This window comes from Dama dama, chromosome 5 (genome assembly GCF_033118175.1).
Source record: "Dama dama isolate Ldn47 chromosome 5, ASM3311817v1, whole genome shotgun sequence".
Lineage (NCBI taxonomy): Eukaryota > Metazoa > Chordata > Mammalia > Artiodactyla > Cervidae > Dama > Dama dama.
The window spans coordinates 80,603,611-80,630,728 of NC_083685.1; the positions used below are offsets into that span (position 1 = coordinate 80,603,611).

Consider the following 27,118-nt stretch of genomic DNA (forward strand, 5'->3'; position numbering starts at 1 on the left):
CAATTTAAAACTGTAATTAATTAGGTGTCTTTTTATACCTGTTTTACTGTAGTTTTGTTAGGAGGAGAATCTGAGCCAATATGAAAGTTAGTCTACATTTTTTCATCCCGTCCTTATTTTTCATCCTTTTCCCTTATATCATTCATTCTTTTTATATCAGTTTTAAAAATTCCAACTACTGTTGTATTAATTGTAGTTCTTGGTTGTTGCACTTGAGAAATATAGCTAGATTGTGCTATAAGTAAGTGTTAGTCGCTCTGTCGTGTCCGACTCTTTGCAACCCCATGGACTGTGGCCTGCCAGGCTCCTCTGTCCATGGGATTCTTCACACAAGAATACTGGAGTGGGTAGCCATTCTTTTCCCTTGGGGATCTTCCCAACCCAGGGATCGAACCCGGATCTCCTACTTGCAGGCAGATTCTTTGCTATCCGAACCACCAGGGAAGCCCATTGTTCTAAGACTTGAATTAGAGGCTATTAAGAAAAGACTTTTACTTAAGTTGTGTAAACTTGTAGGTCAAAGGAACTTAAAAAAGTAGTTCTCAGAAGAGCAAACCTGTGACTTTTTTGCTTTGTTTCCTTGCTGATGTCATTCTACACTGAACAACTTTACTGCTTAAATTAGAAAGTGATTTTCCTTGATTACATTTGGTTACAGAGGCAACCCTGATTTGAATTTCTGTAGCATTTTTAAATACAAATCTTTATTTAAAGTATTTACAATGTTGTATTAGATTGTGGTGTACAGCAAAGTGATTGAGTTATATGTGTGTGTATATGTGTATATCAATGTATATATATATTCTTTTTGCATTCTTTTCCATTATGGTTTATTATAGGATATTGAATATAGTCCTTGGTGCTGTGCCTTGTTGTTTGTCTGTTGTTGTTTTTTTTCTGTCTGCACCACAAGGCTTGTCGGATTTTGCTTAGTTCCCTGACCAGGGATTGAACCCCGGCAACCAGTGCAGAATCCTAACCACTGGACCTCCAGGGAAGTCTCTATCTATTTTATTTATAGTAGTTTGTATCTGCTAATTCCAAATTCTTAGGTTATTCCTCTTCTACACCCTTACCTCGTTGGTAACCATAATTTTATTTTCTATATCTGTGAGTCTATTTCTGTTTTGTAGATAAGTTCATTTGTATCATGTTTTAGATTCCATTTGTTCCTTTCAGTTCAGTTGCTTAGTTGTGTCCCACTCTTTGTAACCCCATGGACTCTTTGAGACCTCATGCAGCACTCCAGGCTTCCCTGTCCGTCACCAACTCCTGGAGCTTGCTCAAACTCACGTCCATCGAGTCGGTAATGCCATCCAACCATCTCATCCACTATTGTCCCCTTCTTCTCCTGCCTTCAATCTTTCCCAGCATCAGAGTCTTTTCAAATGAGTCAGTTCTTTCTGTCAGGGGTCCAAAGTATTGGAGTTTCAGCTTCAGCATTAGTCCTTCCAATGAATATTCAGGACTGATTTCCTTTAGGATGGACTAGTTGGATCTCCTTGTGGAGTCCCTTGGACTCTCAAGGGTCCTTTCAAACACCACAGTTCAAAAGCATCAGTTGTTCGGTGCTCAGCTTTCTTTATAGTCCCAACTCTCACATCCATGCATGACTACTGGAAAAACCACAGCTTTGATTAGACAGACCTTTGTCGGCAAAGTGATGTCTCTGCTTTTTAATATGCTGTTTAGGTTGGTCATAGCTTTTTTCCAAGAAACAAGCATCTTTTAATTGCATGGTTGCAGTCACCATCTGTGGTGATTTTGGAGCCCCCCAAAATAGTCTCTCACTGTTTCCAGTGTTTCCCCATCTATTTGCCATGAAGTAATGGGACTGGATGCCATGATATTAGTTTTCTGAATGTTGAGTTTTAAGCCAGCTTTTTCACTCTCCGTTTTCACTTTCATCAAGAGGCTCTTTAGTTCTTCGCTTTCTGCCATGAGGGTGTTGTCATCTGCATATCTGCAGTTATTGATATTTCTCCCGGCAGTCTTGATTCCAGCTTGTGTTTCATCCAGCCCAGCGTTTCTCACAATGTACTCTGCATATAAGTTAAATAAGCAGGGTGACAATATACATCCTTGACGTACTCCTTTCCCAATTTGGAACCAGTCTGTTGTTCCATGTCCAGTTCTAACTATTGCTTCTTCATCGGCATACAGATTTCTCAGGAGGCAGGTAAAGTGGTCTGGTATTTCCATTGCTTGAAGAATTTTGCAGTTTGTTATGATCCGCACAGTCAAAGGCTTTGGCGTAGTCAATAAAGCAGAAATAGATGTTTTTCTATAAGTCTCTTGCTTTTTCTATGATCCAACAGATGTTGGCAATTTGATCTCTGGTTCCTCTGCCTTTTCTAAAACCAGTTTGAACATCTGGAAGTTTATGGTTAACATACTGTTGAAGTCTGGCTTGGAGAATTTTCAGCATTACTTTGCTAGCATGTGAGATGAGTGCAATTGCGTGGTAGTTTGAGCATTCTTTGGCATTGCCTTTCTTTGGGATTGGAATGAAAACTCACCTTTTCCAGTTCTGTGGCCACTGCTGAGTTTTCCAAATTTGCTGGCATATTGAGTGCAGGACTTTAAGAGCATCATGTTTTAGGATTTGAAATAGTTCAACTGGAATTCCATCACCTCCACTACCTTTGTTTGTAATGATGCTTCCTGAAAAGGCCCACTTGACTTCACATTCCAGGATGTCTGGCTCTAGGTGAATGATCACACCATCATGGTTATCTGGGTCATGTATAGTTCTTCTGTGTATTGTTGCCATCTCTTCTTAATACTTTCTGCTTCCTTTAGGTCTGTACCATTTCTGTCCTTTATTGTGCCCATCTTTGCATGAAACGTTCCCTTGGTAACTCTAATTTTCTTGAAGAGATCTCTAGTCTTTCCCATTCTATTGTTTTCCTCTGTTTCTTTGCATTGATCACTGAAGAAGGCTTTCTTATCTCTCCTTGCTATTCTTTGAAACTGCGCATTCAAATGGGTATATCTTTCCTTTTCTCCTGTGCCTGTCGCATCTCTTCTCAGCTATTTTAAGGCCTCCTCAGACAACCATTTTGCCTTTTTGCATTTCTTTTTCTTGTGGATGGTCTTGATCACTGTCTCCTGAATAGTGTCACAAACCTCCATCCATAGTTCTTCAGACACTCTGTCTATTGGATCTAATCCCTTGAATCTATTTGTCACTTCTGCTGTATGATCGTAAGGGATTTGATTTAGGTCCTACCTGAATGGTCTCGTGGTTTTCCCTACTTTCTTCAGTTTAAGTCTGAATATGGCAATAAGTTCATAATCTGAGCCACAGTCAGCTCCTGGTGTTGTTTTTGCTGACTGTATAGAGTGTCTCCATCTTTGGCTGTGAAGAATATAATCAATCTGATTTCGGTGTTGACCATCTGGTGATGTCCGTGTGTAGAGTCTTCTCTTGTGTTGTTGGAAAAGGGTGTTTGCTATGACCAGTGTGTTCTCTTGGCAAAACTCTTAGCCTCTGACCTGCTTCGTTTTGTGCTCCAAGGCCAAATTTGCCTGTTACTCCAGGTATCTCTTGACTTTCTACTTTTGCATTCCTGTCCCCTATAATGAAAAGGACATCTTTTTTGGGTGTTAGTTCTAGAAGGTCTTGTAGGTCTTCATTAAAACTGTTCAACTTCAGCTTCTTCAGCATTATTGGTTGGGGCGTAGATTTGGATTACTGTGATATTGAATGGTTTGCCTTGGAAATAAACAGGGATCATTCTGTCGTTTTTGAGATTGCATCCAAGTTCTGCATGGAAAGTATTCCATTTGTAAGTGATAGTATGTATAGTATGAAAGTGAAAGTTGCTCAGTCGTGTCCAACTCTTTGCGACCCCATGGACTATACAGTCCATGGAGTTCTCTAGGCCAGAATACTGAAGTGGGTAGCCTTTCCCTTCTCCAGGGGATCTTCCCAGCCCAGGGATCAAACCCAGGTCTCCCACATTGCAGGCAGATTCTTTACCAGCTGAGCCACAAGGGAAGCCTTGTAAGCGATATCATATGGTATTTGTCTTTCTCTTTTGCTTAGTAAATACAAGACTTTTATGCTATTTGTTCTTATAACTTGCTTATTTGCAGCACTTCTTCATGCTTGTTTTTGTCCATAAATAGGTTTACAGGATGTTGCCTTAGAGAAATGTGGACTATGTTATCTGTATTGCTTACTACCTTTCTCTTTAGTCATACAAACCTTACTTCAGCAAACTTAAAAAGTGATCATTTTATTAAAGAAATTATATTTCTTCTGTAGCAGCATTTGCATTATCGTTTGCTTAGTAGTTTTTTTGAGATATAAGCAGATGTTTCAAATTGATTCTTTTTTTAAGAATCCCTAGGACAGAAGGGCATCCTTTAGCCTATTGTATGTCTTTTGGTGTGTCCTTGAAAAGTTGTGTAGGATTCAGATTTTTAGGAAGTAAATCATATTTTATTCAAGTGCTTACTATTTAAAGGACTACTATGATAAAGCTTTTAAGGTAAATTAATCTAATTTTTAAATGGTTTCCCGTGTTTGTTTACTTAAAGATTCTCCTGTACTACTTAAGCAGTGAATGTGTTTCTTAGTTTAAAAAACTAAAGATTAAAAAAGACTATAAAGAAACAGGAAAGAAAATTAGAAAAATGGAACTAGAGAAGCATGATTCATAACAATAAAATAATACTAACCACTGTGTACTGAATGACATGTAATAGCTATTTCATGAATATCCATTTGTTAGGTAACTTAATAAGCATTTTGCATACATTGCCTCTAATCCTCCAAGTATTGCAACATACATATCATCCATATTATCAGGAAATTAAAACTTGAAGCGATTAAATAATTTTGTTCAAGATCATATACCTAGGAAGTAGCAAAGTCAGAATTGAAATTGAGGACTCTGATTTCAAAGTTGTACTCTTCCTATGTTGTGCCTTCATAGAGAACATAAGAATAAAAAGAGCATGTCAGTTTCTCCAACTGAATATTTTGACTCTGGTCTTAAGACTTGTGAATGGGTGAGTTTTTGATGTCAGAAAAATGAGGTATCATACTCTTCAAACATCTTAAAAAGAACAACTTATTTATTATATATAACTTCTTATTTATTATATATTTGCACTATATAAAACTTGTTATTTATTATATATTATTAAATAAGTCTGCAAGCAGGCTTTCTCTAGTTGTGGCAAACAGGGGCTACTGTCTAGTTGCAGGGCACAGGCTTCTCTTGTTGCAGATCGCAGACTTTAGGCCCACGAGCTCCAGTAGTTGCTACATTCAGGCTCAAAAGTTGTGGCTCATGGGCTTAGTTGCTCCAAAGCATGGGGAATCTACCCAGACCAGGGATCAAACCTGTGTCCCCAGCATTGACAGGTGGATTCTTAACCACTGGACCACCAGGAAAGTCCTAAACATCTTAATTTATTTTAAGAGTGTAAATCTTGATTCTCTCTAAAACTGTTGAGCCTTATATTCTTATACACTCTCCTGTTCCATAATTCTTCTGCATAAAACAGCACTATAGTAGATTAAAGCCAAAAAGAATTGGCTTAAGAATTTAAGAATTTCTTACCACTTAAAAGAAATCTGACAGTTTACTTAATCCTTGAGTATTATTTTCTCGAGAATGGTAATAATTATTATTTATCGCAAAGGGTGGTTATGAGGATTGAAGGAGTATACATAAAACACCTAATAGACAAATTCTTGATAATAATAACAGTTTATCTTAAATTTACTTTTTAAAAGTATCCCATAATTCTAATAGTTAAGGAGTCTTGGTTAGTTTTAGTCCTACCTTTTATAATAAGGTAAACAGTGCCTAGTACACGTACTGGACTTCCCAGGTGGCACTAGTGTTAAAGAATCTACCTGTCAATGCAGGTAGACGTAAGAGACATGGGTTGAATCCCTGGGTGGGGAAGATCCCCTGGAGGAGGGCACGGCAACCCACTCCAATATTCCTGCCTGGAGAATCTCATGGACAGAAGAGCCTGGCAGGCTACAGTCCACGGGGTCATAGGGTCGCACACGCTGACGTGACTTAGGACTCACGCGTGTAGTATGTGTACCTGTGGTAAGCACTAGGACATGCAGCAGCTTTGTAGACTTGGCTTGCACCTTTCCTCTTGTATCTTTCTGTGGTCTTTTTAAAATAGTCTGTGGTCTTTTTAGTTAGTCTGTTTATATAAAGTGAAAGTGTTAGTTGCTCAGTCATGTTAGACTCTTTGCAACCCCATGGACTGTAGCCCGCCAGGCTCCTCTGTCCGTGGGATTCTCAAGCAGGAACACTGGAGTGGGTTGCCATTCCCTTTTCCAGGGGATCTTCCTGACCCAGAATACAATCCAGATTTCCTGCTTTGTAGGCTAATTCTTTACTGTCTGAGCTACCAGCGAAGCCCTTTATATAAAGCATCCTCTCAAATCCCTTGACCATTTAATTGCCCCTCTTCTTCCTGTCTCCCACAACTTTGTGCCTGTCCTAAAATGTGGCACTGATCATAGCAAACACTTTCTTCCAAAAACAGAAGAGATGACTCTACACATGGACATCAGCAGATGTTCAGTACCGAAATCAGATTGATTATATTCTTTGCAGCTGAAGATGGAGACGCTCCATAAGTCAGCAAAAACAAGACCAGGAGATGACTGTGGTTCAGATCATGAACTCCTTATTGCCAAATTCAGACTTAAATTGAAGAAAGTAGGAAAAACCACGAGACCATTCAGGTATGGCCTAAATCAAATCCCTTATGATTATACAGTAGAACTGACAAATAGATTCAAGGGATTAGATCCAATAGACAGAGTGCCTGAAGAACTATAGAAGGAGGTTTGTGACATTGTACAGGAGACAGTGATCAAGTCCATACCCAAGAAAAAGAAATGCAAAAAGGCAAAATGGTTGTCTGAGGAGGCCTTAAAGTAGCTGAGAAAAGAAGAGAAGTGAAAGGCAAAGGAGAAAAGGAAAGATATATCCATTTGAATGCACAGTTTCAAAGAATAGCAAGGAGAAATAAGAAAGCCTTCCTCAGCAATCAATGCAAAGAAATAGAGGAAAACAATAAAATGGGAAAGACTAGAGATCTCTTCAAGAAAATTAGAGTTACCAAGGGAGCATTTCATGAAAGGATGGGCACAATAAAGGACAGAAATGGTATGGACCTAACAGAAGCTGAAGAGATTAAGAAGAGGTGACAAGAAAACACAGAAGAACTATACAAAAAAGATCTTCATGACCCAGATAATCACAATGGTGTGATCACTCACCTAGAGCCAGACATCCTGGAATGTGAAGTCAAGTGGGCCTTAGAAGGCAGCACTACAAACAAAGGTAGTGGAGGTGATGGGATTCCAGCTAAGCTATTTCAAATCCTAAAAGATGATGCTGTTAAAGTCTTGCACTCAATTTACCAGAAAATTTGAAAAACTCAACAGGGGCCACAGGACTGGAAAAAGTCAGTTTTCATTCCAATCCCAAAGAAAGGCAATGCCAAAGAATGCTCAAACTACCACACAGTTACACTCATCTCACACACTAGAAAACTAATCCTCAAAAATTGTCCAAGCGAGCCTTCAAAAGTATATGAACCAAGAACTTCCAGATGTTCAAGCTGGATTTAGAAAAGGCAGAAGAACCAGAGATCAAATTGCCAACATCTGCTGGATCATCAGAAAAGCAAGAGAGTTCCAGAAAAACATCTGCTTTATTGATTAGGCCAAGCCTTTGACTGTGGATCACAATAAACTGCAAAATTGTTCAAGAGTTGGGAATACCAGATCAGCTTACCTGCCTCCTGAGAAATCTGTATGCAGGTCAAGAGGCAAAATTTAGAACCAGACATGGAACAACAGACTGCTTCCAAATTGGGAAAGGGGTACGTCAAGGCTGTATATTGTCACCCTGCTTATTTAACTTATATGCAGAATACATCATGCAAAATGCTGGGCTGGATGAAGTCCAAGCTGGAATCAAGATTGCCGGGAGAAATATCAATAACCGCAGATATGCAGGTGACACCACCCTTATGGCAGGATGGGAAGAGGACCTAAAGAGCCTCTTGAAAGTGAAAAAGGAGAGTGAAAAAGCTGGCTTGACAATCAACATTAAAAAAACTAAGATCATAGCATCTGGTCCCATTACTTCATGGCAAATAGATGGGGAAACAATGGAAACAGGCTTTTCTTGGGCTCCAAAATCACTGCAGATGGTGACTGCAGCCATAAACTGAAGCGACTGAACTGAAGATGTGGCAAATAGAACTGCACTCAGTTTTTGGAACACTGCATAATTTGGCACAAATGCCAGCTAATTGTCTGTTTAACTTTTAATACTCTTAATAATGTTTATTGTCCTACATTGGCACAGTAGCTCATTGGGTTGGTATCTTAAGATAATTTACTCCATTGTGTAACATTGGATCCCATCTGAAGCTTCAGTGTGTTGATTTGTAAAATGGAGAAAATAATTCCCTTATCTACCTCAAAGATCTGTGGTTCAAACAGTTCAAGAATGTGTTAATTGAAATCCTTTACAAACTCTGAACTGTTTTATAAGTATAAGGGATGGTTATTATTTCTTGTTTGTAGCTGATAGTATTGATCTAATCATCTTTCTAAATACAATTTAAAATTTTTCCAAAACTTTTCCATACTGTTCATAGGTATAGCAATGGTAGTAATTTTCAACTTGACTACTTATAAGGAAGATTCTGAAGTGTAAATTACATCCTATAGTTCTTTTTTATTCCAGACACTTGTGAAAGCGATAGTCACTCAGTCGTGTCCAACTCTTTACGACCCCATGGACTATACAGTCCATGGAATTCTCTGGGCCAGAATACTGGAGTGGGTAGCCTTTCCCTTCTCCAGAGGATCTTCCCAATCTAGGGATCGAACCCAGGTCTCCCACATTGCAGGCAGATTCTTTACTACCTGAGCCACAAGGGAAGCCCAAAATGAAAGTCTCCCAGTCCTGTCCAACTCTTTGTGACCCCATGAACTATATAGTCCATGGAGTTCCCCAGGCCAGACTCCTGGAGTGGGTAACTTCTTCCCTTTTCCAACAGATCTTCCCAACCCAGGAATCGAACTGGGGTCTCCTGCATTGCAGGTGGATTCTTTACCAACTGAGCTATCAGGGAAGCCCCCCAGAAAGTCTTAGAGTACTATGTTACCATAGTTGCTTGTTACTTCCTTTCTCCTACAAAGTTATATGTATTTATTTGAGTATTGAGTGCCTTCTATCTTTTATTTTATCCTGGCTATTTTGTCAGCATAAAAGCAAGATTACCTTGTTTACATGCATGCTGCTGAATCTCTTCAGTCCTGTCCTACTCTTTGCGATCCTATGCATTGTGACCTACCAGGTTCCTCTGTCCATGAGGTTTCCCAGGCAAGAATACTGGAGTGGGTTGCCATGCCCTCCTCCAGGGGATCTTCCCAACCCAGAGATCAAACCCATGTCTCTTTACATCTCTTGCATCGTCAGTTCAGTTCAGTTACTCAGTCGTGTCCGACTCTTTGTGACCCCATGAACCGCAACACCCCCTGTCCAATACCAACTCTTAGAGCCTACCCAAACTCATGTCCATTGAGTCAGTGATGCCATCCAGCCATCTCATCCTCTGTCATCCCCTTCTCCTCCTGCCCTCAATCCTTCCTGGCATCAAGGTCTTTTCCATTGAGTCAGCTCTTCACATCAGGTGGCCAAAGTATTGGAGTTTCAGCTTCAGCATCAGTCCTTCCAATGAACACCTAGGACTGATCTCCTTTAGGATGGACTGGTTGGATTTCCTTGCCATCCAAGGGATTCTCAAGAGTCTTCTCCAACACCCCAGTTCAAAAGCATCAATTCTTTGGCACTCAGCTTTCTTCACAGTCCAACTCTAGCATCCATACATGACCACTGGAATAACCATAGCCTTGACTAGCAAGACCTTTGTGGCAAAATGATGTCTCTGCTTTTTAATATGCTGTCTAGGTTGGTCATAACTTTCCTTCCAAGGAGTAAGCGTCTTTTAATTTCATGGCTGCAATCACCATCTGCAGTGACTTTGGAGCCCCCCAAAATAAAGTTCCTCACTGTTTCCACTGTTTCCCAATCTATTTGTCAGGTGGGCTTTTTACCATTAGTGCTACCTGGTAAGCTCAAACTAGTTTATATTCCCACTTAAAACAATTTTTGTTTTTGAGCATAACTTTGTTGTTTTTGGAAAAGTGATATGTAGTCTTTATATCTGTTATTAAGAATTTTTTTTTAGACAAAGATAAGAATATGTTACCTGAAGTTCCACTGCTTTGCTAGTGCTCTGTTAACCATTGGCAGCATTTTAGTGAATATCCTTCTAAACATTGCATACATACAGGAATCTGTGGATATGTATTCTTTTTTTTTCGGTGGGGTCAAGTCATGCAGTAGTGGGATCTTAGTTCCCCCACTAGGGGTCTACCCCAGGTCCCTGGCAGTGAGAGTGTGAAGTTCTAACCACTGGACTGCCAGGGAATTCCCTGGATATGTATTCAGTTTTGTATAATTGTAATCAGAATATATCTTGTTCTGTAATTTACTTTTTTTTCACTCTACAGTATGTGGTAGACTTTTTTCCTGCCAATAAGTGAAAGTATTATTAGTGGACGCATTGTTTTCTCTTATCAAGATTTACATAATCTGTCCTTTATTTAGGTTCTTTTTTTTTTTTTTTTTTAGGTTCTTTTAAATTTAGAATTTCTATGAACCATGGAATACCATGGTGCATACATCTTTTATTAATCCTTGTGATATTTTCTTGGCAGAGTAAACTCTTAGGCCTGGAACTGATGCATCAAGGGATATACACACTGTACATTTTGATGTATATTGCTAAATTGCCCTGAAGAAATCTGAATCATGCTCTAACCTAGTACTGTCCGATTCCTATTGTCAGAGTTGAGAATCCATATGGCAGTGTGCCGTTTGCACACTAGCTGTTTGTTTCAGCAGTTTTCTTATTTAGAATAGTATTACACTTTAATTTATCAGTTTCTTTAGAACTTGGGTTAATGCCTTCTGGTCTCAATGGTATATGTTCCTTGTCAATTGCATCTGCTATGTAGAACACTAATAATTTGGGCAATGCATCTGTAGGTGGGGTTGAAATTACTAGTTACGGAGTTATTTGACTAGCATGAATGGTCTTTTCACTATACTGCATCCTGGATCTGCTACCTCTTAAATGCTTGAAGTGGGCATTTCCTTAATGTTATCTTTTGTAAAGGGCAAGACTATTTTCCAAATCTTTTTATTTTTCAGACGATCAATATTTTAGAAGATCCAGCCCCTTGAACTGAGTTAAGATTCATGACCTTGTTAAATCAGCACTAGCTATATTGTCTTGGGCAAACTGCTTAACCTGTCCAGATAGCAGTTTTCTCTTCTCAATGAAACAGGCCAGTGATTTCTGATACTCTTTCTTTTTCAACATTTTCCCCCATGACAGTTGATTTCTTGTGCTCATTTCCTTTTTTGGTTTAAAAGATACTGTATTAATTTTGGCACCCCTTATAAATTTCCATCAAAATATGGCATTCGTCTTGGAAGACTTCTGTCATCATATTGGTGCAATTTTTAAAAGATGCCTTTCTTCTGTTACACTTCACTTGTTCTTTCATTAATGTTTCATTTGAAGTATTGGGCCTCCAATAAGGCATATGTTGCTCCTGCTTGGTTACTTATTTTGAATAATTCTGTATACTGTCCCCAAATTTGTTGGTAATGTTTTAGAGAAGTGAGAAATGGAATATTTCCTGCCATGTCAGTAAACAAAGGATGTTACAGTCATTGGCAGTTGTAGCCACTGTGGATGGTGAGCTGGTGAGCCCTGAGGGAACTAAGGAAGGAGAGAATACCTCCATCGAGCAGCCATCAGTCTGTAGCCACTGCATATGGTGAGCCCTGAGGAAACTCAGGATGTTTGGAAAACACTGATTCTGGCCCCAGATAGCTGAGGTACATATCAAAGAAATGATTTCAGTGAGCCAGACTCTTGCATCTTCCCATATATAGAAAGACACTGAATTCTTTAACTTGGAATATCTGGTTTTCTTTTGAGGTTCAGACTATCTGCCCTTTGTGGCAAAACTTCTGTATAACCTGGCTCCAACCCTCCCCTCCTCAGAGCAACTCTCACAGGGTTACCTCCCGGGCTTGAAGTCTTAAAATTCTTTCCCCCCCATCCCCCACCCCCAATAAAACATAACTCTCAACTTCTATGTTGTGAATTTTTTTCAAGTCCACAGAAGGAAAGAATTTTTTTTTTTTTTTTTTTTTACACTGGCTATGCTGTGCAGCTTGCAGAATTGAACCTGGGCCACAGCAATGAAAGGATTGAATCCTAACAAGTAGACCACCAGGGAACTGTCTAGGTTACTTTTAATATTTTCGTTTTACTTCCTTAGATCCTCAAAACACTGCTTTGAGGTTAGATATTATTATTCCAAGTTTTATAAATGTGAAACTAAAACTAAGTGATGTGCCCTAAAACTGAAACGAACTAAATGTGAGGCTAAAACTAAGTGATATCCCTAGGGTCACTCAGTTTGTAAATGGTATAGCTGTGTCTATGGGTTCTAAGTTCAAATCTCTTATCTGGCTAAGCCACTGTTGCCTCTATAGTTGAAGGTTAGTCTTAGTTACATATTTTTTTCCTGGTAGTATTTATCATATACTTGTTGTTTAATCTCTAAGTCATGTCTAACTCTTTTGTGACCCCCATGGACTGTACCTGCCAGGCTCCTCTGTCAATGCGATTTTCCAGGCAGGAATACTGGAGTGGGTTGCCATTTCCTCTTCCAGGGTATCTTCCAGACCCAGAGATCAAACCTGAGTCTCCTGTTTGGTGGCAGATTCTTTACCATTGAGCCACCTGGAAAGTCATATACATATGTCTGTACTAATCATAAAATAGTCATCAAATTTAAAGAAAATTGCTGTCAAGTGACATTTTGGAAGAGGGAAACAGAAACATGAGCACAGCTAATCTATAGGATATAATGTGACAGCCCTAAACAGATACTTTCCCTAATTCCTAACAAAGCTGTAGTTTTCAACTTGTGAGTTTCCTTAAATTAAAAAAAAAGAAAAGAACTTACAATAACATATATAAAGATTACGTTAAATAAGACAAGGTACTATGGGCCCAGGGACTGGCTCACAGAACACAGAAACAAACTGATGTAAGGACACCTAGTTATTCATATGGGGGAAAAAATTAAATTCCTACTTCACAACTTTCATCAAAGTCAATTTCAGATGTATCAAGGGCTTAAATGTGAAATGTGATACTTCAAAACATTTCCTTAAAATGTTTTTAAGTTTGCTTGTATTTGGAATTTTTTATACTTAGTTCTCTGTCTTCTGTAAAAGCTTTATCATTTCTTTGGCTATACTGGTGTTAAACCGAAAAATAAGACTACTATTGATCTCGGAGAAGCAGTAGTGGGCAGTGGCATGAAGTGAGAGCTTAATTCCCTGCCCAGGAATTTAAACTGGGTAGCATGGATGTATTAGGTAGTTAAAACAGGGAAAAGGAGTCCAAAATGGCGGTGGCTAAAAGACCTGGAAGGGACAAGTCCGCGAAAATAGAACAAAGGAAGGTCCAAGGACCAGAGTGAGGACCTCAGGTAAAACAAACAGCACTCCTGGCTGACCCAATTTACATAGGACAGGCCCAGGGAGAGAAAAACATAAAAAGAGGAGCCAAAGCTCTCTCTCAGTCTCTCTCTCCCTCCCATGCGCTGGGGCTCTCTTCTCTTCCCGTCTTTGGGTCAGCATGCCCTCACGCCTCGAGGATGGGTTTACCTCTTATTATCTAAGTAAAATAGAGCTGTAACACGGAGCTGTAACACTGATTTGTCTAAGAGCTATAACATGGTCCGTTTGAGACCTGAGAGCTATAACACAGTCTGTCCAAGACCTGAGAGCTGTGACACGCTGAGGGCTTTAATGTCCGTCACTCCAAACCTTTGTTGTGATGAGACAAAAACCGAGAAGCATACACTCGTGCGACAGATGAAAACCAGAAATCCTAGCCACCAGACCAGCAAGGGCTAGAGGCTGGAAGCGCTATATTTCCCTGGCTCTTGAACCCAGTGAAAGATGCATTTTTCATGGAGGCAAAAACGGCAAATGCAAGTACAAAGTTTATTATCAGAGACAGCACAACAAATGGGAGAGCACAGAGAGAAACAGTTAAGACAGAAGCAAGGCAGAGATGCACACCTGGAGAGAAAGGGTGTGGGTGTCCTCCCCAATGAGGAGTGCAGTACAGAGGTGATTAAGTCATTTTTATAGGACAGTTCCAGGCTTTTGTTTACCTTTGGCCAATTATCTGGTTTCTTAACCACACCTGACCTACCCTAGCACCCTCTCCAACATGTGTATGCAACTTTTTTCCAAGTTGGATTCCAGCCCAGAGACCTATGTGGGAGCCTTAGCGTCACATATTATGGGGTGGTGCCCCCTTCTTTTTGACCCCCAAGGAGCCTTTCTCCACCTGTGAAATGTCTCCCTTGCCCCAAGGATGGGAAATATATGATGTCCTGATCCCTTACTCAAACAAGGTTTCAGTTCAGTTCACTCGCTCAGTTGTGTCCAATTCTTTGTGACCCCGTGAATCTCAGCACGCCAGGCCTCTCTATTGCTGCTATGACTATTAAGGTGACACAGGAGACAAAGCCTGGCTATTTACTCTGTTTGTGATGTTACTTCCATTTTCAGAGGGCAAATGGGAGCCCATCTATCGCCTGTCTCAGGAAATGCAAACTGAAGGCTAAATTTAAGTGTCCAGCCTGAAGCCCATCTTTTTTTCATCCCAAGAAATGAAAAACAGGAGACCAGTTGTAAATACCTAGCCTGGGGCCCATCTACCTCGTGCCTCACTATGATGGCTGCTGCTGCTGCTAAGTCACTTCAGTCGTGTCCGACCCTGTGCGATCCCATAGTACAGCAGCCCACCAGGCTCCGCCGCCCCTGGGATTCTCCAGGCAAGAACACTGGAGTGGGTTGCCATTTCCTTCTCCAATGCATGAAAGTGAAAAATGAAAGTGAAGTCGCTCAGTCATGTCCAACTCTTAGCCCGTGGCCTGCAGCCCACCAGGCTCCTCCATCCATGGGATTTTCTAGGCAAGAGTACTGGAGTGGGGTGCCATTGCCTTCTCCCACTATGATGGCAAACTGATGTAAAAGTCTTTTTTCTGCTACTTTTTAAAATCTACTGAAGGCCCTTGTTTTCAAGAATCCTCTAAATTTTATTTGTTTATTAAATTTATATAATAAAATTAAGTTTTATTTAAATTCCTCTTAAAGGACACAAGAATCTTTGGGAAATCTTTATTAACAAAAAGAGTTGGAAGTTATCATTTAGTAAAAATGTTCCTCATTTTTCAGATAAGAAAACAGAAGTTTGCTTCGGGTCAGAGTCACATGATTTTAAATAATCACTCTGGCTTCTACTTCTGTGGGAGATCTGTTCTTATGACCAAATTTTCTCCCTCAGCCCTGGGTTAATTCTTTTGCACTGAAATGTGACTCTTAGAATTACAGTTTGGAATGTGTAGAATGAAAGGGAATTTAGTTTCCAGTCTTCCCAAGACTGAAGTGATAACCTATAACACTGTCAACGTTTCCTTATTTTTGAACAAACTTAAAAGTCCACAAATATTGAACTGTCGACCATGTACGAGGCACGAAGTTTGCAATTTCACAGTGAAATGTGAGAAGAGCCATCTCTCAAATATTTGACTGATAAACTGGCACCTCGCATGGTTTGTGTGACAACGGAGAAAGTTCTCTCTTGGCTAGACAAATGGGTGTGTTTATTATTTGCTTTAATAAGCCTTAACTCCTCCTGCGGTAAGAGTTCTTTGCATTTCCTCCAGCAGAGGCTAGCAACGGGCCCCGGAGTGATTCTTTCATGACATGAACTTCCTAATTACGTCAGGCCTTCCTGAAGGCTCTCCTTGAACAGCCTTTCTTGTGGGAACGATGGCAGAGGCACTGGCGAGTTTCCAAGCTTTCTCCTTTATAGGGCCGCGAGCCGGACCACAAAGCTAGGTGACAGACGCCCCAGGCGCCTACCGGAGCGCGCCTGCGTGCCGGAGCCCCTTTGTTGCTCGCCCGAGTCCGGCTGCGCGTGCGCGGCGGGCCGGCGCCGACAAGTGCGCTGCACCGCGGGCGCCGGCTGGGGGCGAGCAGACCTCGAGCAGCAGTAGCCGCCGCCGCCGCCTCCGCCGCCGCAGCCGTTGCGACCGTATCAGCGGAGTTCAGAGGGCCAGGCGGCGGGAGGCTTCCTCACACGGGGGCTGAGATGTCGTCCACCGCGGCTTTTTACCTCCTCTCCACCCTGGGAGGGTACTTGGTGACTTCATTCTTGTTGCTCAAATACCCGACCTTGCTGCACCAGAGAAAGAAGCAACGATTCCTCAGTAAACACATCTCTCACCGCGGAGGTGAGAGGGGTCCCCAGAACCAGATGGCGGAAGTAGGGGAGGTTCCCCCCACCCCACCCCCCGGCCCCGCGACTGGAGCTGAGGCTCCTCGGCCAAAGGCAGGCGGGTGGAAATACGTGCGAGTCTGAGGAAGGATGGGCGTGTGTGAACTGAGGGTCCCCTGGAGGTGAAGACAGTGTGAAGGGGAGGTCGCCTGAAGGAAGGAGAGGGTCTTGAAACCGAGCCAAGGTGGGGGATCTCTTGGGGGCAGGGAAGTCAGGGGTTCTCCGAAGGAGGAAGGACCGGGGCGAGAATGAACGGTAGATGGGAGGCTTCTCGGCGAAGGGAAGGAGAATCGCGGGGTCCCTTCCTAGCAGCGGAGGCACCAGCGGGGAGCCCCGGGCCGATCCGCGGGTACCCTGCCGGGGGAACCCGGGAACAGACTTGTTCCGAGACAAGCCAGTGGCGGAGCTTGTGGGAAGATGGGGCGAACTGCTTCCAGGGCTGAGGAGCTGCGTGAACCTGGAGCGTGGTGCAGCCCGGGCATCTGCAGTCCCTGGGGGCCGGTCCCAGTTCTCCACCCCTCCATCCCTCCTCCTGTGCAGGGTAATTGAGAAGAGGGGGAATCCAAGTTCCCGAGCCGGGGACACTTCCCAAGGTCACAGTTAGAGCTTGAGCTGGACTGGGACAAGAAACTGGGGTGTCCTGATTCCCAAGGCGTCAAACCTCGCATCTATTTTTTTTTTCCCCAACTCCACCTTGCACCCCAGCAGTGACGTGTGGATTTAAAAAAAAAAAAAAAATACATGATTGGGTTTTGTGACAGGACCATATTGTTTGAAAACAACAAAGAAGTTTCTTTTGAAACAGTGCCTTGCCAGAAGGAACCTAGATAGTTCACCCTCTCATTTCTCAGACAGCAGGCCAAATCTTTGCCTCTTCATTATTGTGTAATAATGTGCTTTTATTTTCAAGTATGATGTATAAGATGCTGTAAGTTTGGATTATTTCATTCAGTTTTAGCTGTTCTTTAGAGCCGAATGTTAAACTACGTTAAAATTGCTTGGAATTTACTTGAAGTGGTAAATTCTAGGAGTTTACAGTCAAAAATGTCATTTAGTACCATGACTCCTTTTTTTAACAAAAATTGGCCAGGAATAGTCAGTCAGTCTGTTCAGTCACTCATTCGTGTCCCACTCTTTGCAACCCCATGAACCGCAGCTCTCCAGGCCTCCCTGTCCATCACCAACTCACGGAGTCCACCCAAACTCATGTCCATTGAGTCGGTGATGCCATTCAATCATCTCATCCTCTGCGGTACCCTTCTCCTCCAGCCCTCAATCTTTCCCAGCATCAGGGTCTTTTCAAATGAGTCAGCTCTTTGCATCAGGCCAAAGTATTGGAGTTTCAGCTTCAACATCAGTCCTTCCAGTGAACACCCATGACTGATCTCCTTTAGGATGGACTGGTTGGATCTCCTTGCAGGCCAGGAATAAGGTTTTAAATATCACAGAAGTACATTTGCACGCTGCTGTAAAATCTGTATAATTTTATCAGTTAAACAAACATAGGACTTCCCAGGTGGTCCAGTGGTTAGGACTCTGCACTTCCAATTCAGGGGGCGTGGATTCAAGCCCTGGTTGGGGAATTAAGATCTCATATGCCCTGTGGTGTGCCAAAAAAGAAAAAAAGAAGATAAGCAGAGTACTAAAGAGTGACTTCAATGGTTATTATGCTAGTCTCCCACTCATGAAAAGTGTCAAAGATTTTAAGGGATCTATCACTGGCTAAATGACATGTTCTTATTTGGTTTACCTATATTTTAATAGATACAGAGGTAAACTGTAGGTAAAGCCAAAAAACAACTTTTGTGTTTGAGTTGTCCCTGTAGAAGTATTTTCAATGGTAGTAGTCCTACTCTGGAGATAGGCATTACTTACTGATTTTTAAATCAGTAAAGCAGTGTTTACTGATTAATAAAAAAAAGTATGCTTACTAAAAACCCAAATCAAAACAAAACTATGTCCTCTTAAGAAGCTTTCTAAACTGTCATTATGGGTGATCTAGATTTTATTTCAGAAGAAATAATCTTGTTAACTCCTTAGGATATGAAATCTGTTTACAGTCCTGAAGCACTTAGTAAGGTCCTGTGTGATAGTGCTTAATATATTTTTTGTTGAGTAAGTATACCAAATAAAACAGTTGAACCAGAGTGATAGAGAATATATTTACTAAAAACAACTTTGGAACTCAAGATACTAAGTTTCTGGAAAATAATAAACTAGGAAGCAGTCAGCTTCTACTTGCTTTTTATTTTTCTCTTGGACACTGATAATAGCAAGTGAGGCTATCTGTGCATATTTCTCCATGCGTATCATCAACATTTGATCTAATGCTCTATCATCCTAACTGCAAATAACCTATTTCATGTAACCCAGGTGCATGACCACTCCAAGATTGAAACATTGATCATGATAGGTGTATAAAGTATATACACCTGAATTGCTTTAACTTAAAAAAACTGTTAATGTGTACTGTTATGTCTCTATAAAAGCATTATCACCTGAGTCAGATTCTGGACCTATAACTAGTTAACCTTGGGAATAAGCTTTAGTTTTAGTTTCCTTATCTATAAATGTAAACCACTTACCTTGCTTCCCTTTGGATTGTTATGAGGATTAGGTGTACAGAAAGCACTTTGAATGCCATAAAATTGTTTAGAAATGTAAGTATGGATATATGGAGTCACATTCATATTTTGCAGTAGAACTTTGCATTGAATGAGAAAAAATGAGATCACCAGTGTACTTAATGTTTTCAAAGTTTTAATGAACACTTTTGCTTTTTGTTGATTGATTGTCCTTAAAGTAGAAAATGCTTTGTTTTAAGAATTAAATGGTATAGGTCTGCTTTGTTCTTACCCAGGTACTGCGTAGGTTGTATTGCATTATATTGTGATAGGATATCTGCTTCCTTTATTAGACTGTGAGTTCCTTAAGAGCAGATTTTAGATTTTATTAATGCTTGAGTCTCTAGCCTCTAGTACAGATTGTAACCTACACTTAAAATAATAGCTTATTGTCTGCTAATTATCTACTTTGTGCTAGGTACTTTCCGTGTGTTTCTTTATCTATTTGTCCAAAGAACACTTTTTGTAACTACAGTGTATTGATGAACCCACTCCAGTGTTCTTGCCTGGAGAATCCCAGGGACAGAGGAGCCTGGTGGGCTGCCGTCTATGGGGTTGCACAGAGTCAGACACAACTGAAGCGACTTAGAAGCAGCAGCAGCAGTGTATTGATGAAATACCAATAAGATCAAAGATGTACCCTTTGGATTAAATCAAGAGTAAGCCATATTCTCAAAGGCTATTTTCATTGTTTCTCAATGAAATTGTGAATTTTAATAATATTTTTGACAGTTGCATAAGCAATTCATGTTCATTGTATTTTTCCAAGAAAATCTGGAAAATATAGAAATGAAAAAATAAAAAGTAGTTCCTAAAACTCACCATCAGTAAACATAATCTCTGTTAACATTTTGAAGTACATATTTTAAGTATGTATTTTGAAGTATACCCTTTTTAAAAATATTTTTAAATATGTCCTCTAAGTACATATTTTACTACCCTTGGAATCATACTATATATATATACTTATTTCAGATGCTCACTAAGTTAACTAGAGTTAGGATAGCAGGGAAATAACTTTCTCATACTCCCTAACCTATTTCTCTGGGCCAATTAAATTAAGCAACAGGGTTTACTAGGGTTCAGTGATGAAAGAATTAAAAAAAAAAAAATCAGATGATAAAATCCTCACCTGACCTTTTAATCTTTCACCCATGATTACAAGGCCGAATCCAGATTCGGATTTGTCCAAATCTGGGCATTTTGCCACATATTGATTTAGCAGGTGAGAAGTTTGAGGGTAAATATTGCTAATGGACACTGGTTACTTCTGAGTCCTAAACTTTAATTCCTCAAGGAGGAAATTGAAGCATCAGTTTGAGTCTCAGAGTGTCACTAGAAGTAACATTCTGCGGTTGCACCCTGAAACATGTTCTGCATGGCAGGGTATCAGTTCTTTTCAGCTTCTCTCTTTTCTCTGCACTCCTATTTTCAGGGAAATCTTCCTTACTTGTCAGTAAAGACTTTTCTCCCAACTCGCTTGTTCCTACTGATATCTTACTAACAGTGGAATCATTCATCCTTTATCTTCCCAGGTGGCATTAGTGGTAAAGAACGCACCTGCCAATGCAGGAGATGTAGGAGATGTGGGTTCCATCCCTGGGTCTGGAAGATCCCCTGGAGAAGGAAACAGTAACCTGCTCCAGTATTCTTGCTGAAGAATCCCCATGGACAGAGGAGCCTGGCAGGCTACAGTCCATAGGGTTACAAAGAGTTGGACATGACTGAAGTGACTTAGCATGCACACATTTTCATGCTTAATAAAGTAGACTAAAATGTACACAGTTGTTTTCAGCAATGGCTGTACATATATCTTAAACTGTATAATATATCTTAAACTGTATACAAACTTAGAAAAATTGAATGTCGTTACAGAAAAATATGAAAGTATAATCAGATAGATAGCAAAACATACATGTAGAAAAGAGCACACATGAGCTAGTTAGTTGGTAAATGCTGCTACTGGGTCAGTATATACTTTGAATATCATCCTTCTGTGCTACTGATGTGTTTAAATTTTTTCTTATATCTGTAAATATAAATCTCAATGATATTTTCCCTAAAAAAAAGAAACAATTCTGCTGTGTTCCAGGGATCCCACATATTGAGTAATGCTCTTTTGTATATACCATTTCTAGTCCTTAAGCTCTTTATGCTCTTACAGAAATCATACATACTATTTCCAAGGTGCACTATAAATATTGAATTAATGTGTGAGTTTAGAAGTGGAGGAACTCAGCTTTGTTGCTTGATTTATTGAATAACTCCTTTTTAAGTTGAGATAGGATGATGTCTTCCAACATTAAAATGTTTTCTTTGCACTAAGCTGTCTTTTCCAGTATCAGAAAATATTTCATTTGAAAGTTCTTTTGTGGCTGGTGCACATTGTCATGTTTGTCATCGGTTTTATAAACCACACACATACACACATATAGCATGTATACAAAAGATGTTGATGGTAGTGGTGATTGGAGGCTAACTGTAAAATAGGTCTAAACAGGTCTACAATGTTTACTGAATGTCTGTTGTTTAGTTGCTAAGTTGTGTCTGACTCTTTTGCGACCCCATGAACTGTAGCCCTCCAGACTCCTCTGTCCGTGAAATTTCCCAGGCAGGAATACTGGAATGGTTTGCCATTTCCTTTTCCAGGGAATTTTCCCACCCCAGGGTTTGAACCCGCGTCTCCCGAGTTGGCAGGAAGATTCTTTACCTCTGAGCTACCAGAGAAACTTTGTTGAATGTTTACTAGTATATAAAACATTTGGGAGGTAAAAAAGGAAACTGGACAGATATTTCTCTCCTTTACAGCATTTACATCTAACAAAAAATACAAAAGAGAATGTTTCCTTTACTTTTCCTATCCTAACAGATATTAACCACTCACAAAGTAACTGTGAAGCACTATATAAGAGAGGAAAAATTAACATAGAATGAAATATTGGGAAGTATAGCTTTGTATAGTGTTGGGAAGTATGGTTTCTCAAAGAAATAGAAAATATGAACTGGTGAAGAGGGAGGCAGGAAGACATGAGCAGAGAAATTATAAACAAATTATAGTAGAACAGCATGTAAAATATATACTCATTCTCTTCTACATTCCATAATTAATTAAAAATTAAACTTGTTTCCATGTAGAGTAGTTATTTGCAAAGTCAGATATTAAGCCAGACATCCCCTGCTTATTGAGGGAAAACAAAAATTAATAGCAAGAGTGCTTTATGAATGATGTTACAATAATTGGCAAGAGAAGAAATTCAAACCATTTCATGAGAGAAGAGCTATCACCAAATAATTCCTTAGAGAGGGGTTGGCAGACTTTTAAATTAGTCCCTTAGTTACTCCCCAGGCTTTCACCATATGAATCTAACAAGTAATTTGTGGGTATTATCGTTGTGGGATTTATCTTCAAGCTTTGCAAGCAAGTATAAGAATATGGAAATAAGGGACAACATTAATAATTTATCTGTAAAGCTGAAATAAAGAGATATATGACTGCCAGCATAGAAACTGCAGCATAGTTAGTAGTGAAAAGAGTGGGATCAGAAGTCATACTGCTTATGCTTGAATCTCAGTTCCCCTTGTTGGCTTATGTGACCTCACCTAATCTTATTTCTGGAGATAGTAATACTTGGCATGATTGTGGGCATTTTAATGTAATAATATAGAGAGCACTAAGCACAGTATCTAGCTTCTCTTAATTATTTATATCTTAATACCTTTTTAATATTTCATTTAGTACCAGCTATTTCATAAACTTATAAAGTAGATCAAAGGTCTTAAGTAGTAATGTTTGCATACTTAAGGTTTTTTTTGCTATAAGGAGCTCATGATTTCAGCCACAGTCAGCTCCAGGTCTTGTTTTTGCTGACTACATAGAATTTCTTCATCTTCAGCTGGCTCAAATCATGAACTTCTTTTGCAAAATTCAGGCTTGAACTGAACAAAGTAGGGAAAACCAGGAGGCCATTCAGGTATGACCTAAATCAAATCCCTTGTGATTATACAGTGGAAGTCACAAATAGATTCAAGGGATTAGGTCCAACAGAGTGTCTGAAGAACTATGGACGGAGGTTTGTAGCATTGTAAAGGAGGCAGTGATCAAAACTATTGCTAAGAAAAAGAAATGCAAGAAGGCAAAATGGTTGTCTGAGGAGGCCTTACAAATCGCAGAGAAAAGAAGAGAAGTGAAAGGCAAAGGAGAAAAGGAAAGATATACCTATCTAAATCCAAAGAATAGCAAGGAGAGATGAGATAAGAAAGCCTTCTTAAAAAAAAAAGAAAGCCTTCTTCAGTGATCAATGCAAAGAAATAGAGGAAAACAATAGAATGGGAAAGACTAGTGATCTCTTTGAGAAAATTAGAGATACAAGGGAACATTTCATGCAAAGATGGCCACAGTAGAAAATAGAAACAACAAGGACCTAACAGAAGCAGAAGAGATTAAGAAGAGGTGGCAAGAATACACAAAAGAACTGTACAGAAAAGGTCTTAATGACCCAGATAACCATGATAATGTGATCACAAAGGATCAGAGCCAGACATCCTGGAATGTGAAGTCAAGTGGGCCTTAGGAAGCATTACTATGAACAAAGCTAGTAGAAGTGATGAAATTCCAGCTGAGCTATTTCAAATCCTAAAAGATGATGCTGTGAAAGTGCTGCACTCAATATGCCAGCAAATTTGGAAAACTCAGCAGTGGCCACAGGACTGGAAAAGGTCCGTTTTCTTTCCAGTCCCAAAGAAAGGCAATGTCAAACTGCTGTACTATTGTGCTCTTTTCACACACTAGCAAGGTAATGCTCAGAATCCTTCAAGCCTGGCTTCAGCAATACATGAACCAATAACTTCCAGATGTACAAGCTGGATTTAGAAAAGGCAGAAGAACCAGAGATCAAATTGCCAACATCTGTTGGGTCATAGAAAAAGCAGGAGAATTCCAGAAAAACATCTGCTTCGTTGACTAAATTAAAGCCTTTGACTGTGTGGATCGCAACAAACTTTGGAAAATTCTTCAAGAGATGGGTATACCAGACCACCTTACCTGCCTCCTGAGAAACCTGTATGAAGGTCTCTGCTTTTTATTTTCATAAAAATATATATATATATATATGTATATGTATATATTATATATATGTATATACAAAAGCTTTTCTACTACACTTGATAAAGGCTTGAGAAAGAACATAAAAAAAAGATGGAGAAATTGGAGAACAGAAACTAAATGAAATGGGAGCACTGAATATGAAATAGAAAAAGTGAAACAAACTAGGTAAAAGTAAAAGATCATCATATAGTCCAGTTTTTAAACACGACTGCTCATTAGAAACATATCTGGAGCTCTGGGGAAAAAAAGCAATACGTGAGCATTTGTATTTTTCAAAAAATTTCAAGATAATTTTGATATGCATCTGGATTTTTAAAAGTGATTATAGGTTTTTCTGTTAGATCCTAGTTTTGGTGATACAGAGTTCTATTATTTTTCTGTTGGCCAGTCATGATACAATATTAATTGTTACATAATCACAATAGTAAAAGATGTTTATCAGTTTTCACAATCAATAGCCAGACAAAAAATAAAAGGTAATTATAATTGCAAGCCATAATGGAAACATGATTAATTTAACAGTATAAAATAATTACATACAATTTGGGGGGGGTTACACAGAGTGATGTGATAAGTGGAAGTGCATACATGCACTTGTTTTTATCCACCCAGTCAGTTTGTGTCTTTTGGTTGGTGCATTTAATCCATTTACATTTAGGGTAACTATTGAAATATATGATCCTATTACTTTTTTCTTAATTGTTTGGGGTTTATTTTCTGTTCCGTAGGTCTTTTTCTTCTCTTGTTTTTCCTGCCTAGAAAAATTCCCTTAGCATTTGTTGTAAAGCTGGTTTGCTGGTGCTGAATTCTCTTAACTTCTGTTTGTCTGGAAAGCTTTTGATTTCTCCATCAAATCTGAAGGAGAGTCTTGCTGCGTAGAGTAATTTCTTCCCTTTCATCACGGTAAATGTATCATGCCATTCCCTTCTGGCTTGCGAGTTTCTGTTGAGAAATCAGCTGATAGCCTGATGGGAGTTCCCATGTATGTTATTTATTGTTTTTCCCCTGTTGCTTTCAATATTTTATGTCTTTAATTTTTGTCAGTTTGATTATGTGTCTTGATGTGTTCCTCCTTGGGTGTATCCTTCCTGGGACGCTCTGTGCTTCCTGGACTTGGTTGACTATTTCCTTTTCCATGTCCAGGGAGTTTTCAGCTATTATCTCTTCAAATATTTTCTCAGGTCCTTTCTCTCTTCTCCTTCTAAGACCCCTATAATGCTAATATTGGTACATTTAATGCTGTCCCAGAGGTCTCAGTCTGTCTTCATTTCCTTTCATTGTTTTTTCTACATCCTCTTCTGTGGCAGTGATTTCCACCATTTTGTCTTCTAGGCGATTTATCCGTTCTTCTGCTTCAGTTATTCTACTATGGATTCCTTCTAGTGTATTATTCATTTCTGTTTTTTGTTCTTCAGTTCTTCTAGGTCTTTGGTAAACATTTCTTGCATCTCTCAACCTTTGCCTCCATTCTTTTCCTGAGATCCTGGATCATCTTCACTGTCATTATTCTGAATTCTTTTTCTGGAAGGTTGCCTGTCTCTACTTCATTCAGTTGTTTTTCTGGGATTTTATCTTGTCCCTTCATCTGAGACATAACTTTCTGTTTTTTCATCATGATTTACTTTCTGTAATACAGTTTTTGTTTTAGCTGCTGTGAGACTGTTCTTCTATCTACCCTCTGATGCATGAGGCTAAGAGGCTTCTTGATGGGAGGGTCTGGCCATGAGAAAAACTGGGTCTTGCTCTGGTGGGCAGAGCCTTGCTCACTAAAGCTTTAATCCAGTTATCTGCTGATGGGGGCAGTGGGGGGGTTGCACTCCCTCCCTGATAGTTTTTTGGTCTGAGGTGACCCAGCCCTGGGGTCTACAGGCTCTATGGGAGGATTAATGGTGAAGTCCAAGAAGGCCAAGGGGGACCTTCCAGTGCCTCTGTCCCTGTGGTGAGCCCCTGTTGACCCACACCTCCACGGGGGCCCCCCAACGTGAGCAAGTAGTCTCCTGTGAGGTCACTGCTCCTCTCCTCTGGGTCCTGGTGTGTGCAAAATTTTGTTTTTTCCTACAAGACTGCAGTCTCTGTTTCCCTCCATCCCCAGGAAGAGCTCTAATCAAATCCCACTGACCCGCAAGGCCAGATTCCCTGAGAATTCCCAGTTCCTTTGTCGGATCCTCAGGCTGGAAAGCCTGACATGGAGTTCAGAACCTTCACAATAATGTGAGAACTTCTTTGGTATCATTGTCCTCCAGTCTGTGGGTCACCCACCCAGCGGGTATGGGATTTGATTGAATCATGATTATGCCCCTCCTACTGTCTCGCTGCGGCCTCTTCTTTGTCTTTGGACGTGAAGTATCTTGTTTTAGTGGGTTCCAGCATCCTCCTGTCAGTGGTTGTTAACAGCTTGTTGCAATTTTGGTGCTCTAGCAGGAAGAGATGAGTGCACGTCCTTCTACTTGGCCATCTTGAACCAGAAGCCAAGGTCTCTGCTTTTTTCATATGCTGTCTAGGTTTATCATAGCTTCCCTTCCAAGGAGCATTAGTCTTTTAATGTCATGGCTGCAGTCACTGTACACAGTGCTTTTGGAGCCCAAGAAAATAAAATCTGTCACTTTTTCCGATTTTTCCCCTTCCATTTGCCGTAAAGTGATGGATCAGTTTTGAAGCAGAAGTAGGTATTTTTCTGGAATTCCCTTGCTTTCTCTGTGATCCAATGAATGTTGGTAATTTGATCTCTGGTTCTTCTACCTTTTCTAAATCCAGCTTGTACATCTGAAAGTTCTTGGTTCATGTACTGCTGAAGCCTAGCTTGAAGGATTTTGAGCACTACCTTGCTAGAATGTGAAATGAGTGCAATTGGATG

General features: G+C 40.1%; 1 protein-coding gene across 3 annotated transcripts in view; it reads left to right on the forward strand.

Annotated features, from left to right (window-relative positions):
• Nucleotides 1-16,207: 16,207 nt before the first annotated feature.
• Nucleotides 16,208-27,118, forward strand: part of GDPD1 (glycerophosphodiester phosphodiesterase domain containing 1) — a 52,723-nt gene continuing 41,812 nt past the window's right edge. For all 3 annotated transcript variants that reach the window (XM_061142656.1, XM_061142654.1, XM_061142655.1), the window contains exon 1: nucleotides 16,208-16,492. In XM_061142656.1, coding sequence (XP_060998639.1) covers nucleotides 16,351-16,492 — 142 coding nt within the window. In that variant the 5' untranslated portion in view covers nucleotides 16,208-16,350. The remainder of the gene's footprint in view (nucleotides 16,493-27,118) is intronic.